This window comes from Suncus etruscus, chromosome X (assembly GCF_024139225.1).
Source record: "Suncus etruscus isolate mSunEtr1 chromosome X, mSunEtr1.pri.cur, whole genome shotgun sequence".
NCBI classification, from domain to species: Eukaryota; Metazoa; Chordata; class Mammalia; order Eulipotyphla; family Soricidae; genus Suncus; species Suncus etruscus.
The window spans coordinates 118902260-118920925 of NC_064868.1; the positions used below are offsets into that span (position 1 = coordinate 118902260).

Consider the following 18666-nt stretch of genomic DNA (forward strand, 5'->3'; position numbering starts at 1 on the left):
TGCAAGAAATAATTTTAAGGGCCGGAGCAATAGCACAATAGTAAGGCGTTTGCCTTGCATGCAGCTAATACATGACAGACCCCAGTTCGAATCCCAGCATTCCATTTGGTCCCCTGAGCCTGCCAGGAGTGATTTCTGAGCACAGAGCCAAGAGTAACCCCTGAGCGCCGCTGGGTGTGACCAAACAAAAATAATCTTCCACCAAGAGATAAGGGGTTCATTATGCAAAAAGTACTCTCAAGAACATAAAATGACAACCTACACAATGGGTAAAATATTTGCAAATCACAGAATAGACAAAAGATTGATAGCAAAAAATAATGAAGTGTTATGATCAAACAACAACAGTTCCATTGTAAAATAGTCAAAGGAGCTAAAGAGAACTTGGTTCTTGTATATGGGAATCCTAGATTCAAGGTCAGGGGCCGGAGCGATAGCACAGCAGATAGGGCATTTGCGTTGCATGCAGCTGACCTGAGATTCATCCCCAGCATCCCATATGGGCACCTGAGCCTGCCAGGAGTGATTTCTGAGTGCAGAGCCAGGACTAACCCCTGAGCACCACCAGGTGTGGCCCCAAAACCAAAAACCAACCAACAAAAAAAAATCCAAGCAAACCTTCAAAATGAAAGTAATTTCTGAGCATTTCTTGGTATGGCCCAGAAAAACAAAAACAACAACAAAAATACTCAAATAGGCAAAAGACTTTAGTCACTATTTTTCCAAAGAAGATAAGCAAATGGCCAAAAGCACAACAAAATGTGTTCTAAATTATTGGCTATTAAAAAAATACACAAATCAAAACCACATTGTGGGGCATCAGAGATGGCTTCAAATGTTAGCTTGTCAAGTAAAAGACTATAAGCTTAAAAGCTTAGTGCCTCCTAAATGCTCTGAGATCACCCATACAGTTCATTGAGGTTCCCTGGAATAAAAATGCCCAGGGGATATGTGAGACCAAGAGCTTAATTCCTGGTGTCATGTGCTGACATGATCGAGATTTCCTCAATTATCTCTGGATTCCCAGTAAGCAAAAGACCAAGACCAAATATAAAAGCACAATGTAATACAATTTCACATCTGCTTGGCTGGCTTGCTGACCACTAAAAAACTGATGGGATAGGAATATATTTCAGTGGTATATTGCCTGCTTTACTTGTTTTCAGACTCTAGATTCTATTCCCAACCACACAAATAAATAAAGAGTATTGGTCATGATCTGGAATGTGTGGGTATTATTGTATACTGACCATCAAATGAAAAAGCTATAATGACTCAAAATACAAGTAGAATTACCAATAAACCCCAGTAATTCCAAAGATAAGTGAAAACATACTTTATTCCCCAAACTTAGACATGAAAACAGCACTATTCTTTCAGCCCAGAGGTAGAAAAAAATGTCTGTCAATGGATAAATGGATGAAACACTGTAGCATGAACAAGTAAAAAATCTCTCTTTTAGCTATGAAAATATATGTTTCAGAGTGACTATGTTGCTGCAACATGAATCTACCACTATTTTATGCCAAATGAAAGAAAAGACAGCATCCTGTGTTCTTGTTTATGATATATACTGAACAGGCAAATCCATAAAAAAGAGAGCAGGTTAGTGGTGAGTAGGATTGGTGAATGCAGTGGGAAGTGAATACTTCATAGACATGGGAATTCTTATGAGATGATGAGAACATGTAGGCACTCGAAAGAGAAGGGTATACAGTTTTAGGAATGCTCTAACTGCCATTGATGTGTACACTTAAATGGTGAACTGGCCGTGACATAAATATCAGCCCAATAAAAAGCAAGTATTGAAGCATCTCTTCCCCCCAATTCTCTCTGTAATATTTTCCTGGAATTGAATTCAATTCGGGGAAAATTTTCCTTAACTCTATAGCTGTTCCAGGAAATCCTCAATGACTTTAGGAACACCATTATGAGAGATGGATTAGTGTTGGAACAGTGAATGCCTGAAATAGCTGTTTTAGGAACAGCTTGAAAAATCATGCGGCTATAATACGATTTTTATTTTAAAAAAACACACCTAAATGGGTGCTATCACTGATCATTTTTGGTCCACCCCATAAAGACAGACTAAAAAAAGTATCCACTGGTGTCCTAGAAATAATTGCATTTTAGAGAATCAAGAATATTAATCCCATTCAGGAATATACAAACTTCTGTTTAATTTCCTTTTTTGCAGAGATAATAGTTTTTTTTTTTTTACTTGGGGCCACATGTGGCTATGTTTGGGAAATCATGTAGTGTCAGAAATGGAACCCAGGGCTTCCACATGTGGAGTAAGTCTTGAATTCTTTGAACCATTTCCTTGGTCCTGAGTAGATTTTTTTCTCCTTTTTTTTAACTGTTAGTTGACGGGGTAGCAAAATACTACTCTCTCCAGAAGCAGAAATACTTCCTGGATTACTAGCACCTGATTTTTCACTTAGGAATCAAAACATGGACCTTTATTTTGAAATTTTTACAAAGAACTTTAATTTGTATTTCATTGACAGATTGCATAAGGATAATCATGATAATCTTTGACATCTAGGTGACCTGTATTTAATCATTTCATTCTTGCTTCTTGATATGATCCCTTAAACAGAGAGGTTCTTTAGGCCTGACTCATATATACTAAAAGCATGGCAGAGGAAGACCTAGGAGATGCTAGTGAGTTTGGGTTGGAGAGAGTGAACAACAGGTAAGGTGTCTGTTTGTCTTGCATAAAATGGACCCAGATTTGATCCCTGGCAGCCAGTAAGGTATCCTGATTTTGCTGGGAATGATCCCTGTAAAAATAGTGAGGAATAAGCCCAGAGCACTGGCCTCCAAACTAAAAAAAAAATAATAATTTGGTCAGTTTGGAGTCAAGTTTGAAATACTACTCAGGTGATAGCAAATATATAAATTTTCACTCTTGGAAGCTTCATCAACTATTCAAGGTGGGGCTAGAGATGGCACAACAGAAGCGTTTGTCTTGCATGCAGCAGATTTGGGACTGATGGTGGTTTGAATCCTGGCATCATAGGGTTCCCCGAGCCTGCCAGGAGCGATTTCTGAGCGCAGAGGCAGGAGTAACTCCAGAGCATCACCAAGTGTGGCCCAGAAACCAAACAAAAATTTTTTTCAAGGTGTGACAAATTTGCCTTCCACCTGTTGTGATGCAGGAATGATGCTTGCTAGACGGTTTTTTTTCTCAAAATGGATTTAATAGAGAAAACAGACAGGAATGGATTTAATAGAGAAAACAGGCAGGATAGGGAGGCCAGGGTCCTTTCAGCAAAACCCTTTGGAGCCAGCTTCAAACCAACAACCACCAATACAAATACTAAATTCCAACTGCACTCCAGCTGGGGATTCTTATCCTCCCTAGGCAACTGCTTCTCAATGAGTCACAGGAGTCTCTATTTGAGAGATGTCTCTGCTCCTAAAGGGACAGACCCCTTTTCTGGGAGCAGCAGAATCCAAAACAAGATTACCTGCTCAATTTTTACAAAACTATCTATTATACTTAAAAAAATTGCTTTCTTAACAGAGTAAATTGCTTTGCCTTTTATTTGGGGTGGGGGGTGGGGTTGGGCCACACTCTGTGATGCTCAGGGGTTACTCCTGGCTATGTGCTCAGAGATTGCTCCTGGCTTGGGGGACCATATGGGACACCTGGGGATCAAACCGTGGTCCATCCTGAGTCAGCTGCTTGCAAGGAAAACGCTCTACCGCTGCACCACTGCTCCGGCCCCTGCTTTGCTGTTTAAGAAAATGGCCCGAGTTCTTAAATCAGTTCTTAACTAGAAATGATATAGACTAAGAAGATGTTAATATTGAAAAATTCCCTTATATTATTCTTCTTATTATTGGTAGACTAAACTTTAGAAACTCATGTTAAGACTACCACAAATTTCTTACTACTTTCCCTTTTGTTATCTATCACTTACTTTAATTTCCCAAGCCAATAAAATAGTACACAAATTGCCTCTTTCTGAGGCAACAGGGAAATTCAATAGTATTTTTAGTGAAGTCAAATCATTTTTATTTAAAAAAATTTTAGATAGGAGAGAGAAAGAGATAGAAATATGTGTTTAACAATGGAATACTATGCAGCCGTCAGGAGAAATGAAGTTATAAAATTTTCCTAGACATGGATGGACACAGAAACTATTATGCTGAATGAAATAAATCAGAGGGATAGAGATAGACGCAGAATAGTCTCGCTCATCTGTGGGATTTAAGAAAAATAAAAGACATTATTGTAATAACACCCAGAGCCAATAGAGATGAGGGCTGGAAGGACCAGCCCATGATATGAAGCTTACCACAAAGAGTGAGTAGTGAGTAACATTAGAGAAATAACTATACTAACAACTATCATGACAATGGTAGTGAGTGAGAAAAATAGAATGCCTGTCTTGAATATAGGTGGGTATGGGGGAAGAAGGAAATGGGGGCATTGGTGGTGGGAAGGTTGCACTGGTGAAGGGATGTTCTTTTTATGACTGCAACCTAACTACAAACATGTTTGTAATCATGGTGCTTAAATAAAAATATTATTTTTAAAAATATGTGATTAAGAGAACATAGGCCTCTCCAGTCAAAATAGGCCCCTCGCTGACCCGAGACACTTTCAACAATGTTTTATAGGACAAAAAAAACTTGGATAAGTCTAGGGTGGCAGAACCACAGATATAGAAACATAGCTGAAGGGAGTGAGGTGCCAGGAAGAGATAAGCATAAACCCTGTGTCTTTGAAATGCCTTGGAAGCAACACAGTGTTGATAGGTAATCTCTCTTATAACCAGAGCTCTCTGTGAGGGAGGATGGCAGGCCTGGTGTCAAGCCAGAGATTAAAAAATGATCATAGGAACCAAACCCAAAGTCAACAACAAAAGAATCAATACCCCATCTACAACAAGCTATACACAGAGGACAAAAGTTACACTAGCACTCTGGGGGGCAAAGGAGGGAGTTATGGGACACATGCTGGGAAAAGGGATGGAGGGAGGACAACCCTGGCGGTGGGAATGGCCCTGATCAATTGTCAATATGTACCTCAAATATTACTGTGAAAGATTTTTTATTTACTTTTGGTCACAATAAAAATTATTTTTAAAAAGGTGGCTAGAGGAATATCAGCCAAATGTAAGATAGACACCATACCTTCTACACTAGGGGTCTCAAAATCAATTTACCTGGGGGCCGCAGGAGGCAAAGTCGGTGTAAGGCAGGGACACATAAGGGATTTCACAAAAAATGTCCTCAAATGTCATTATTAACAGTTTTAATTATTTCTTCTGAACATGAATAAAACACTGAGTGAAGATCATGAACAGTTCTTCTGAACATGGCATCTTTTGCCTATTCCTTGCTGCCAGAGACTTGACAGTGCTTCTTCTCACAAATCTGAACCACATTTGGCTTTAGAGAGGAAGCAGTTGAGACCCTCAGTATGGCTTGAAGATGATCATCATTAAGTCTAGACCTGTACTTTGACTTATTGAAGTTCAATGTAGAGAATAACTTTTCACACAAATATGTGCTCCCAAAAACTCACATGGTGCACTTGAACATTCCGGAAAGCTCAGGGAAGCTGGGGGGGGGGATTCTCTCAAAAATTGCCCATGCATGTCTGCTTTTCCACTAATCTCCCTGAACTTGGCTTTGAGATCAGAGTTGCATTGCAGGTCAATGAGCTCCATTTGAAGCACAGGAGGAGCATCTTGCACATCAAAGGAAAAGGGGTCCACAAAAATTTGGAAAGTGGCTCTGTGCTTTTTGAAGTCTGCAAATCTGTGATCAAATTCCTTCTCTAGCACAAAAATAGCATCAACATATTTCTCACCAGTGAATGGTATGCCTGCATCCACAAGTTCCTTGGATGCTGGGAAATGGCAAAGGTTTGTCTGAGAGAGCTGGGATTTCTAAAACACAAGTTTTGTGGAGAATGCTCATGTTGTCATAGGCAGCACTGATAAGCTGCTCCGGGCCTTATAACATCTTGTTTAGTACATTCAGCTTATGTGTGATGTCAACAAGAAAAGCTAAGTCCATGAGCTATTTGTGATCACTCAACTCAGAAACAGCATTCCCATCCTTCTCCATGAAGGCTTTCACATCTTCTCTCAACTCAAAAAATCTTTTCAGGACATTTCCCCTGTGAGCCAACATACCTCAGTGAAATAGAGCACATTTCCATATTCTGATTCCATTTCCTCTAAAAAAGCACAGAACCTTCTGTGCTTTAAGCCCCTGGATCTGATTTGGTTGATGCATTTCACAACAACAGGCATCACATTATCACACGGCAGGCATTTACTGCAAAGGGCCTGCTGATGGATAATGCAGTGAAGAGCAATGGCCTTCTCTACACCCTCCTCTTCAAGTATTTTTTGAACAAGTGCCACCAGTCCATTTTTCCTCCCTGTCATAGATGGCACTCTATCGGTTATTATTCCAACAAACCTCTTCCATGGCAAACCTGCATTCTCAATGGCATCACACAGATGCCAAAATATCTCATTAGCTGCGATCTGGTCATGCATTTGAATTATTGTGAGCAGCTCCTCTGTCAATTCAAAATTGTAATCAACACCACGGCATAAATTGTGAGCTGTACACTGTCTGTTATATCTGTGCCCTCGTCAAGAACAACTGAGTATGCATCAAAACATTTGGCTTTCTCACACAGTTAATGATAAATGTCACTTGACATGTCAGAAATGTACTCTGCCACAGTGTTGGCAGAAAGGCTGATTTTTGCTAAACTGACCTTTCTTTTCTGGACAGGTAATACTTGCAGCCTGTAACATGCATTTTTTAACAAACTCTCCTTCTGTGAATAGTTTCCCTGCCTTAGCAATCATCTCACTAACCATGTAACTAGCTTCGACTGATGCAACATTCTGTTTGGTTGCTTTTTTGAAGAAATCTTGTTGCCTCATTAGACATGCTTTAAGACTGGCAACCCACTTGGCTCTCTCATTTCCTTGATATTTTGCACATTCCTCAGCATGTTTAGTTGAATAATGGCATTTCAAGTTGTATTCCTTGTGCACTGCCACTTTCTCTGAGCAAATAAGACTAGTGGGGATGCCCCTGTACTCAACAAAAAAATACTGCATCTTCCACTTTTCCTGAAATTGTCTGTGCTCGTCATCAATCTTTCTCTTCACTGCAGGCTTTGATGAAGTCATGATGAAGGTATGACAAAATCTAATTCTGTAATAAACTTCTCTCCCTTAGGCCTCCGATAATGCAAGGGACAGCAGGCAGGAGCAGCGGAAATGGCGTCTGTGCTAGGAGCAAAGTATTTGTGATTATTCGCTTACCAAATATTTGCAATAAAAAATTGCATTAGTAAGAAAAAAATTGCAAAATATCACCTTAAATATTTGCATACCCCGAACGGAACTGCTCGGGGTATGCGAATGTTTACTGTGATTTTTTTCTTACTAATGCGATTTTTATTGCGATTATTCGGTAAGCGAATAATCGTGAATACTGCGATATTTGAAGGCCGTCTGCGGGCCACAAAATGTTGTATGGAGGGCCGCAAACGGCCTGTGAGCCACGAGTTTGATACCCCTGTTCTATACTATCTCTCCAGCCTGTAGTCCTTGGTGTTTTTTTTTTTTTTTTTTAGTTTTTGGTTTTTGGGTCACACCTGGCAGTGCTCAGGGGTTACTCCTGGCTCTATGCTCAGAAATCGCCCCTGGCAGGCACAGGGGACCATATGGGATGCCAGGATTCGAACCACTGTCCTTCTGTATGAAAGGCAAACACCTTCATGCTATCTCTCCGGCCCCCTAGTCCTTGTTTGTATTCTTTAGCTCACTTATTGCATTTTTGTCTTTCTTATGAATCTCAGTGTTTATTATATTTCTTATTTCAACTTTGTCATAACTTATTTTAAAACTATTCATTTAAATTATTTTAGTTTAGGTAATGTGCTTACATTGTGTTAGGCTTAGTTACCTTACTTCGTTAAAATCTTTTCTTTTTAAATATAAAACAAACTTATTTGAGAAATAAAGTGAAGAAAGGAAAAACAGTGATCATGGGAGATAGCACCCCTATTTGTGCTGTCTTTTCCCATCTCTGGAGCTGTGTCTCTGAAGATTTTGCCACAGGAGAACCCCCAGAATAATTGCTCTATGGGGTCTCTTGAAACAGTTGCTTTATGGGGTTCTGCCTGCCAGAAGGTTCGGTAACAGCATCACAGGGGAATCTAACAAGTGTAATAAAGACAATTCTGACTTTTTAACCTCTGACTTTTTCAACTCCCAGAACAGAAATGGGGAGACAGAAACAACGTAAGAACTACCAGTTATCATCTAACTTTTAATTTACATTTTGCCCTTATTTTCATTTGGGACTTTTAAATATAAGGTGGGATTCTAATTTAAAGCTTTAATAATGCTGTTTAAGCATTGAACAAATGTTCTAAAATGGTGTGCTCAATAGCCACATTCAATGATAAAATCCAAAATCTTTTAGAGTAAGATTAATTATATTATTGCTTATCCAAGACAGAAATAAAGTATATTGGCCAATGATAGAAATGGTTAAATATAGTACCTCAAATTCACGACGTTTCTCATAAATTGGAATGATCAACTTAGAAATTTCAGAAATCACTTCATAACGTTCTGCCTTCCACAAGCCATCCACGCACTGTTCTAGCAACTCCAGCAATACTTCCTGCATTTAAGATAGATAGGCAACAGGGATTAGAAATAAAACATATAGTTCTCAGAAAATAAATATTGAATCATAAAGGATAAAAAGAATGTGTAAAATTTCATTACATGTACACAAGGAATAGATTTGCATGGATATAATTGTCAATAAAATACTTGAAATATTTGAAATGGAAACTATTCTTTTTTTTACTTTATTTTTTGATTGATCAGTTTTGGGGTCACACCCAGTGGCGCTCAGAGATTACTTCTGGCTCTGCACTCAGAAATCGCCCTGGCAGGCTGGGGGCCCAGATGTTAGGAATGAACATGTGGGTGGGCCACATGCAAGGCAAGTGCCCTACCACTGTACTATTTCTCCAGCCCCTGAAACTATTCTTAAAAATAAAAATTAATCATGGTACCAGTAAACAACATCTATTTTCTTCATTCATACATGAAGAGTTAACTGTACTTATAAGTATTAACAAAGTAAGTAGGACTATCTTTAAAAAAGAATGTATTTTCTGTTCACAACACAGATTATCTGAATAAATACATAATAGACTGAACCCCAGCAATTCCAAATTTTTCATTTTTATTGAAATGTTATATGTTATCGCACTTTAGGAAAATCTGGCAGCTTTGAACTGTTTGTGTGTAGGTACTTTATTAAAATGATACAAGTTTGGCTACCTTCCTGGCTGTTGATTCAAAAGTCGATGAGAATGATAGGCTTGTCACTCAAGCATCTCCAACCTTGTCAGAATGAGACCAGTTGCTATAAAAATCATTTTATGAACCTTCCTGTCATGTTCTCCACAAAAAGATGAAATTCATCCTGAAGGTCTCTACGGATATTACTCATTTGTTTTTAACTTAGAGGTGCATTCAGACTTGTAGAGCCAGCTCTTTTTCTGTCCTTTAAGCAATTTTGAGTTTTTATACCTAAGTTATCTATTTCTTTATAATTAATTTGGGGGGGTGGCTTTGAGGCCATAACCAGTGATGCTCAGAGGGTATTCTTAACTCTACTCAGAAATCATTCCTGGTAGCACTCAGAGGATTCTACACAGTGAAGGGAATTCGAACCAGAGTTAGCAGCAAGCTAGGCAAACATCTTGTCCTCTATCTCCATCTTGTCTCTCTATCCCCAGACAAGTTAGCTCTTTCTGTAGTATTTTCTATGTAAATCAGTGACAATAACCTCTAAAATCTAGAGCAATTTTTCACTTTATCCTTTGTTATGGACTGAACTGGTTCCCTCAAAAAATAAGTTGAAAAAAAAAGATAGCTGACTCCTAGCATCTCAGAATGAGACTTATTTATAAACAGGGCCATTGGTTTTAGGATACTGGGTAAAGGTGGGTATTTCTTTCAATACAACTGGTGTCCACATAAGAAAAAAGACAATTAGGGAGAACACTAGCCCTGGTTGTATCCTGATGTCAGATTCCTAGACTCTAGCAGAGAGAGAGCAAGAGAGAAGGGGGAGAGAGAGGGAGAGGGAGAGAGAGAAACAACCTCTGCATTTTTGAGCCACCCAGTGCATCGATCTGCTCTAAGAAATTGTGCCAATGATAAAAATGAATATAGTGTCCTTCTTGACTCTTCCATGATCAAGTTTGTTACCAAGTTAAGCCATTTTTACACTTTAACTTTTTCCTCAAGTCAGATCCTTCCTCTCTATTGTTATTCATATTGCAAAAATTCAAGAACTCTTTTTTTTTAAATTAAGAAATTTTGGGGTAGTGTGAAAATTGGACACACTGGCAGAGGACCAAATATATATTCTGGTCTACAGGATGCAAGGCAACCACTTTATCCCTGTCCCTGTTTATCCAACCCAATACCTCTTCTTTTTCTTCCCTAACATAATGTCCTGTCTCCAGTCTTGAAACTTTCTAATATATTCTTCATGAAACTGAGACAGTGTTCTGACTTAAATACAAGCAAGACCCTGTCCACTTTCTCATTTTAAAATCTCATGGTGAGGCCAAAGCGTCAGCTCAGTTGATAGAGCACAGATCTAACATATGATAAGCCTTGACTGATCCCAGGCACTGTATGATTCCTGGGCACAAGTAGGTATAGTCCTAGTAATCCTCAAGTACTGGGGCCTGAGACTACACAAACTAATAGTGGTTGACTGCCTGAAGTGACTCTAGGCTTCTCAGGCACCATTTGGAGTAGCTCCTATAAAATAAAATTTCATGACAGCTCCCCACCATTTAGAGACCAGAGAGCAAGCTCTTTCATTTAGCATATAAGCCGTGTAATGGCTGGACCATGTATCTATCATTGCGATCATGCTCTATTCTTATATTTATGCTTCAGTAACAATATACTACTAGTAGTTCCTCTGAAAAGCCAATGATGTTGTCTTACCCATGACTTTGCCCTTTAACCTTTCACTTAATTAACCCCTATAGCATAGTTCAGGTATTTTTTTCCAAAATAATGCTCCTGATCAATAATAGTAAGATACTAGGAGCTAGAGTGATAGCATGGCAGGTAGTACATTTGACTTACATGTGATCACCCAGGATTAATCCCTCGAGTCCCATATGGACCCCCAAGATTGCCAAGAGTTATTTCTGAATGCCTTCAGGTATAACCCAAAAGCCAAGAAAAAATAGTAAGATTCTAAACACTTTCCCCCCTACCCTGATAATCTAAGGCCACATGCAAGGCAAACACCCTACCTGCTATGCTATTGCCCCTAAATTGAAATTTATTACCACATTACTTATTCACTATTGACTTGTCATACAGGCTATGATTGTTAAAAAAGAAGGGAAAATATTATATTCATGCTGGTTTCTTGTTAATTAGTATGTTTCATTGCATACCCCTTGTTTAATAAACATTGTGATTTGAATAAATGATTCATATTCAACATTGAATATCCTAATTAAAATTTCCGGCAAGAGTGAAAGAGAAGAACTTTTAGAAAATTAAAAAGCTGCTTTAGTGACATGCATGGGACTCCTTCATTAACAATAGTACAAACCACAGTGTCAAAAGGAAAGAGAAACAGAGAGACAGAGACAGACAGACAGACAGACAGACAGACAGACAGACAGACAGACAGACAGACAGACAGAGGTAAAATTCCTGCCCCGAGAAGCAGGAGGGACCAGGTAGGTGGGAGGGAAACTGGGGTATTGGTGGCAAGAAAAGCGCACTGGTGAAGGATGGTTTACAGTCTATGACAGAAACTCAATCATGAACAATTTTGTAAAAACAGTGCTTAAATAAAGTGAAAAAAAAAGTTGTTTTAAGGGCCAGAGCGATAACACATTGGGCAGGGCTTTGGCCTTGCACACAGTCAACTCAGATTCGATCCTTCACATGCCATATTGTCCTCTGAGTCTGCCAGGAGTAATATCCGAGTAACTTCTGAGGGCCACCAGTTGTCCCAAACACAAAACAAAACAAAAAATACAAAACAAAAACAAAAATACAAAAAATACAAAACAAAAAAAAAACAAAACAAAAAATACAAAACAAAAAGAACCTGTTTTATATTTCAGGGATATGCCCAAGAAATGAAAAACTGGCTTGCAATTAAGAAAAAATTCAAGGGGCCTGAGCGGTGGTGCAGGTGGTAAGGTGTTTGCCTTGCACATGCTAACCTAGGACATACTTCGGTTTGATCCCCTGGCGTCCCATATGGTCCCCCAAGCCAGGAGTGATTTCTGAGAGCATAGCCAGGAGTAATCACTGAGCATCACTGGATGTGGCCCAAAAACCAAAAAGAAAGAAAGAAAAAAGAAGGAAGGAAGGAAGGAAGGAAGGAAGGAAGGAAGGAAGGAAGGAAGGAAGGAAGGAAGGAAGGAAGGAAGGAAGGAAGGAAGGAAGGAAGGAAGGAAGGAAGGAAGGAAGGAAGGAAGGAAGGAAGGAGAGAAGGAGGGGAGGAGGGGAGGAGAGAGGAAGGGAGGGAGGGAGGGTGGGAAGGAGGGAGGGTGGGAGGGAGAAAAAATTCAATGTAATACATCACTGAAAATAAAAAAGTATCTCAAAAGAAAAGTTTGAAAAAATATTACTCATGCTATTAAAAAATAATGACTAAAAATGACCTTCCTCAGTCTGATAAATGAACCTACTGAAAACCTCAGACTACACATCCTTCTTATAAGTTGTGACTACAGGTATACGAATGTCTACTTTTACCACTTCTATAATCACTATTATGTTAAACGTCCTATAAACATCAATGCAAGAAAATGAGAAAAGATACATGCCAACAACATACAATGCTGACACCTTTCTGACAAGTACCAGATGATCTCACTTATCTATGGAAAAATGGAAAAACAAAACAAGGGAACAAACAGTACTGGAGACAAACCAGGCAATTGTCTACAAAGTGAGATTACTAAGCAGTGGTGGGAAGGATTTGAGGAAGAAGAAAGAGGACTAAATGGGATACAAAAGCAGTCAATGATTTGGGGCATTTTGTTGTTAGTTTATGTGCATAAACTATATAATAAAATCCTAAACATTAACAATTTTACATAAATTATAGCAAAAATCATTTTTAACTTAAAAAATAAAAAATTTTGCAGTATATAGATACTCCTAAGGAATATACAAACTACTATGACCAATGAGCTTATTTAGCCAGGCTGTAGATTATTATAAGATCAGTTTATTAAATTAGTTATCTTCTTCATGCTTGAAACAGTAAATGTTAAAAAAAATTAAAAAGCTAGCACGAGGGCCAGAGAGATAGCTAAAGGGGCTGATGGCATGTTTTGCATGTAGGAGGTCAAAGTTCGAGTCCTAGTACCACATGGTCCTATGTGAACCACTGGGCGCAACTCAGAGGACTGAGCCAGAAGTAGTGGCTATACCTGCTGTGGCTCCAAAAACCTGTGAAACATAAAAAGCTATACTATTTATGGAGCATTAAAAATCAATTATCAGGGGCCCGGAGAGATAGCACAGCGGCGTTTGCCTTGCAAGCAGCTGATCCAGGACCAAAGGTGGTTGGTTCGAATCCCAGTGTCCCACATGGTCCCCAGTGCTGCCAGGAGCTATTTCTGAGCAGACAGCCAGGAGGAACCCCTGAGCACCGCCAGGTGTGGCCCATAAAACAAAAAAAATCAATTATCAGATAACATCATCATAACAATAAATGTGGCAAAAAAATTCTACTCTGAAAAAATACAAAATATTGCTGGCAGACATAAATAAAGATGACTTAAGTAAATATTCACTGACTAACAGATTCACAGTATTAAGTTCTCCATCTAGTGATAAAAAATTTAGCAAAATCCTTGTAACACTTCCATCAGATTATTTTATGAAAATAGAACATACAAATTTAAATTTTATATGGTAATTCAAAGGACACAAAATTGTCCAAATAATTTCAAAAGAGTATAAAGTTAGAGAATTAATTCTGCCTGATTTTTAAGCCTGAGCATAAAATTCTAGTAGATAAAATACTGACATTAAAATGGGCAAATAGGTTAGTGATTCCGAAGAACCAAGCAATTTTCCACAACACAAAGGGTATCGTGTTGAGGTGAAGTCCATTCGCAAAAGGGGAGGGAGGTGGGTATACTAGTGATGGATGTGGTGTTGAAATTCTGTGCATGGGAAAACACCATTAAAAGTATTGTAAACCATTGAATTTCTCTCACTAGAAAAATGTTTTAAAGAAATTTTTTAAGTGGAATGTCTAATTCACAACAGGGTGCTAATGGAAATAATTCAAAGCTCTCAAAGATAATGAGGTCTTATGCCACTTTCACTCAGTACTGGGGTGTTCCTGCTGTTCCTGGGGTGTTCCTGGTGGTACTAGAGGTTCATGTATTAGTGGGGTTGGGTCTCCTATATGCAAAGGCCCACTGAGATATGTCTCTAGCCCAAGAATGCAATTTTATTGGACTATAACTCGCTTCTTTTCCTCCAAAATTCCCTCCTTCCTTTCGTTTCCCACTCCTTAGTCCATAATTTTGTCCTATTTTTTCTTGTAAGCTCCAATATGGTAGAGTGATTGCTTATCTCTCCACTCTTGCATTCTCAGCCATACTCACTGTGCTAGTTTTCACACAGCTATGACTTCCAGATGTGGCTTTGCAACCCAATCAGTTACTTAGATTCAGTTCTCATTTTCCAATGGCTGGATGGCTATTTCTATTTCCATAACCTTTAACTTTGAATTCCACAAACATCAAAAAATGTGTTCATCATTCTCCCTTAGAAGTGATCCATCTGTCATTTTTCAGCAACACCCAAACCCAAAATATACACAAGCTTCCTTTTAAATTGTGGTGGGAAGGCACGCATCTAATGGTGTTCAGGATCTACTTTTCTCAGTGCAGAGTCTGGGGACTAGATCCAGGCTTCCTGCATGCAAAGCATGTGCTCCAGACCATTGAGCCATCTCTCTGACCCTCAGAGATATCATTGTCTCTTCTTTTATTGGTCAACAAGTCTCCCTCCTTTCCTCACAGTTTCTAGAATTTATTTTTATTTTTATTTATTTATTTATTTTTTGGTTTTTGGGGCCACACCCGGCGCTGCTCAGGGGTTCCTCCTGGCTGTCTGCTCAGAAATAGCTCCTGGCAGGCACGGGGGATCATATGGGACACCGGGATTCGAACCAACCACCTTTGGTCCTGGATCAGCTGCTTGCAAGGCAAACGCCTCTGTGCTATCTCTCCCGGCCCTTATTTTTATTTTTTTAATAATATCTTTAAGCACCATGATTACTAACATGTTTGTAGTTGAGTTTCAGTCATAAAAAGAACACCCCCCCTTCATCAGTGCAACATTCCCACCACCAATGCCTGGATTCTGGGGTCATTCTGACTCTTCAGACTCTGTCTTCATCAGCATCTAATACATTTCCCCAAATAAATCTCCCTCCTTTTTTGCCTCCATCTTGTGACTAATCTACTTAAAATACCCTGATAACAACTTAATTTTCTATAGAATAAAGCCTCATAATTCAAAGCAACTCAAAACTGACCCCAACTGTTACTTTGCTCTATGTGAAACCAAACCTTTGGCTAATGCCAAAAGAAGCTACTGTGTCCCCAACATACCTTACACTCCCTAGCATTCTTCTTTTGCCTCTGCTATTCTCCTGTAAGAATGCCTATGTTCCTGTAGCCTCACTCAATGGGCCCTAATAGCACAACACAATTCTGCACCTTAATTTTAAGACATTGGTCATCCCTCATTTTGTAGGGAACGTCCTGTCTACTGACTGTTTTTCAGAAAAATAGTCACCTGAGCCTAAAGAGAAAGTGGTTAATATAGGGAATAGTATGCAGCCATCAAGAGAGATGAAGTCATGAAATGTTCCTATACATAGATATATATGGAATCTATTATGCTGAGTGAAATAAGGCAGAGGGAGAGAAATATATACACAGAATAGTCTCACTCATTTATGGGTTTTAAGAAAAATAAAAGACATTTTTGCAATAAATTTCAGAGACAAAAGAGAGGAGGGCTGGAAGGTCCAGCTCACTACATGAAACTCACCACAAAGAGTGATGAGTGCAGTTAGAGAAATAACTACATTGAAAACTATCATAATAATGTGAATGAATGAGGGAAGTAGAAAGCATGTCTAGAGTACAGGTAGAGGTGGGGTGGGGAGGAGGGAGGTTTAGGACATTGGTGATGGGAATGTTGCACTGGTTAAGGGGGGTGTGCTTTACATGACTGAAACCCAACTACAATCATGTTTGTAATCAAAGTGCTTAAATAAAGATATTAATAAAAAAGAAAGTGGTTAATATATTTGCCTTGCACGTAACCCAACTCCAGATAGAATGCCCAGTACCATATATAACAACCAGGGTTGTTAACCCAGCAATGGTCAAATGAGCAAGTAGTGCCAGGAACCAAACCCAGGTCCACACATCAGGCATGTGTTCCAGCCTTCTGAGTTAGCTCCCAGGCTCCTTAGCTATTATATTTTTAACAGAGGATCTTCAAAGGTATTGATGATTTTCCTCAATCATGCTCTGATTATGGGCGTGGTGGTTTGAATAAGATATATGCTGAATTTCTAAAACCAGAGACAGGAACAATTCAGAGACAGGATTGCATATTTGGAACCTTTTTGTCCTGTACTGCTTTAATGTGTTTAGGCCATCAATCTTCCAAATTATATAACCTACAATATCTTTAAAATGAAAATAAATTTCAAGACATTATACTCATATGACAATGTAGTCTCTGAAATCTTACTTCACTATAGTGGACATCCATCATTCCAGCATCTTCTTTCATTGCTCCTTCTTCATCTATATTGGGTGTGATTTTCTTGAAGGCTGAACATCCATTAGGGAATAATTCTGTGTAAATTAAAAATAATGGTATGAGTTCTTGTTAAAAAGTGTTGTACCAGGCAGATAACTCTTTAAAATAAGGACCAAAGCACTTCTACTTACAAACAGAAAAATTTAGGGAACCAGGAGGCTGGTTTAGTTGCCAAGCACCTGCCTTTACAAGAATGAGGCCAAGGGTTGGATCCCTGGTGCCACTCCTATGCACTAAACAGTGCCAACAGCTCTACACATACCCTAAATAAGTATGCTACCTCTATGGTATCACTGTTGATGAGGTATGCAAACACTGCTTCCATTATGCGTGTGTAACACCGGCACCTTTTGTGAGCACTGCAGTTAAATTTGTGTGAATGCTATAGCAAAGAATACAAACCCTGCTAAGCACCTGATGAGAATCACGACCACTCCCTGGTGAGCATTATCGTCAGAATGTGTATAAGCACCACTCATAATGAGCATGTGTGTGACACTCAACAAGCACCTCATTCACTTTGAGCACCTTAACTTGGCACAAACCCCGTCATGAATAGCAACACAACCAAGGGAGAATGGGCACAAAAGAATCTTACACATTATTCCTATCAACCACACATTCAATGACTCTTTTATTCCCCAAAGGGAGCTAAACTATTTACAAATAAGATTAACTCATGGGCTGGATGAATAGTACAAAGGGTAGTGCACTTGTCTTGCCTGCAGCTGGCCTGAGTTCAATATCTGACACCCCATACGGTCCACCGACACCACCAGGAGTGATGACTGAGTGCAGAGGCAGGAGTAAGCCAAGCACACTGACAGGGTGACCCAAAACAACCTCCCCAGAAAGACTCATTGGGACTAGGCATCATTTTTCATGCTTAGTCCAATTTTCCCTGCTGTGGTCTAAAAAGTGTCAGTAATATAATAACCCTGTATGTTTAGCCTGTCACTGCAATGTAGGGGTGGTGATGATCTTTTGAACTATCTCTAGTTCATCATTTCACTGGACATTAGAAATGGCTTATTGGGCTCTTGGGAGGTGTAGATTAGCCTGGGACTGTCAGGAGAGACAGGGTACAAAGCAAATGGCAGGGAAGAAACATCTCCGGAGTAATAGGACAAAGCAGTGCTGGAAGAGACAGTTTTTGCAGTTTGGCATTGCCACTTCTGTCCCTCCCTGGCTTATGGGAAGATATGTCAAGATCTCTGTGACTGAAAATGCCCCTTCTTGTGTGAAGTAGGAGCTAAATCAGAGCTATATATACTAAGAAGGAAGGAACTGAAAAGGTGTTTCGAATAAGGAGACTTGTGCACCTAAGAAATTCTCTCAATCAAATAATACCAAAGAAATTTACCAACGAATAAACAAGTGTCCCCAAGATAGAAAACTCTAATTGCTACCAGCTGGTACAGGGGCTAGAGCTGGATCCCCGGGAAGCAGGGAGCTAGCTCAAGCTGAGAACAGCTGCTGGAGAATTTGAGAACAAATTGTTAAGCAAGAGTCTAGGTACAGAAGGTCACATGGTGGCATGATAGATTCTGGGCAAAAAAACATGGCCAAACATTACTTCCAGGTCACCTTGACCCACATTGAAGCAGCTGAACATTTTTGACTTAAGACAAATTGAGCCTTTGCATCAGAGAATCTGCTGGGCAGGGAAACACAGTGGTTCACAAGTAGCTGTCGCAAGAAC

General features: G+C 39.3%; 1 protein-coding gene across 1 annotated transcript in view; it reads right to left on the minus strand.

Moving 5' to 3' along the window:
* Positions 1–18666, minus strand: part of DOCK11 (dedicator of cytokinesis 11) — a 238753-nt gene that overhangs the window by 31346 nt on the left and 188741 nt on the right. The window contains exons 34-35 of the mRNA XM_049767019.1: positions 16893–16999; positions 8569–8691 (exon numbers count right to left, since the gene is read on the minus strand). Of these exons, the coding sequence (XP_049622976.1) occupies positions 8569–8691; positions 16893–16999 (230 nt within the window). The remainder of the gene's footprint in view (positions 1–8568; positions 8692–16892; positions 17000–18666) is intronic.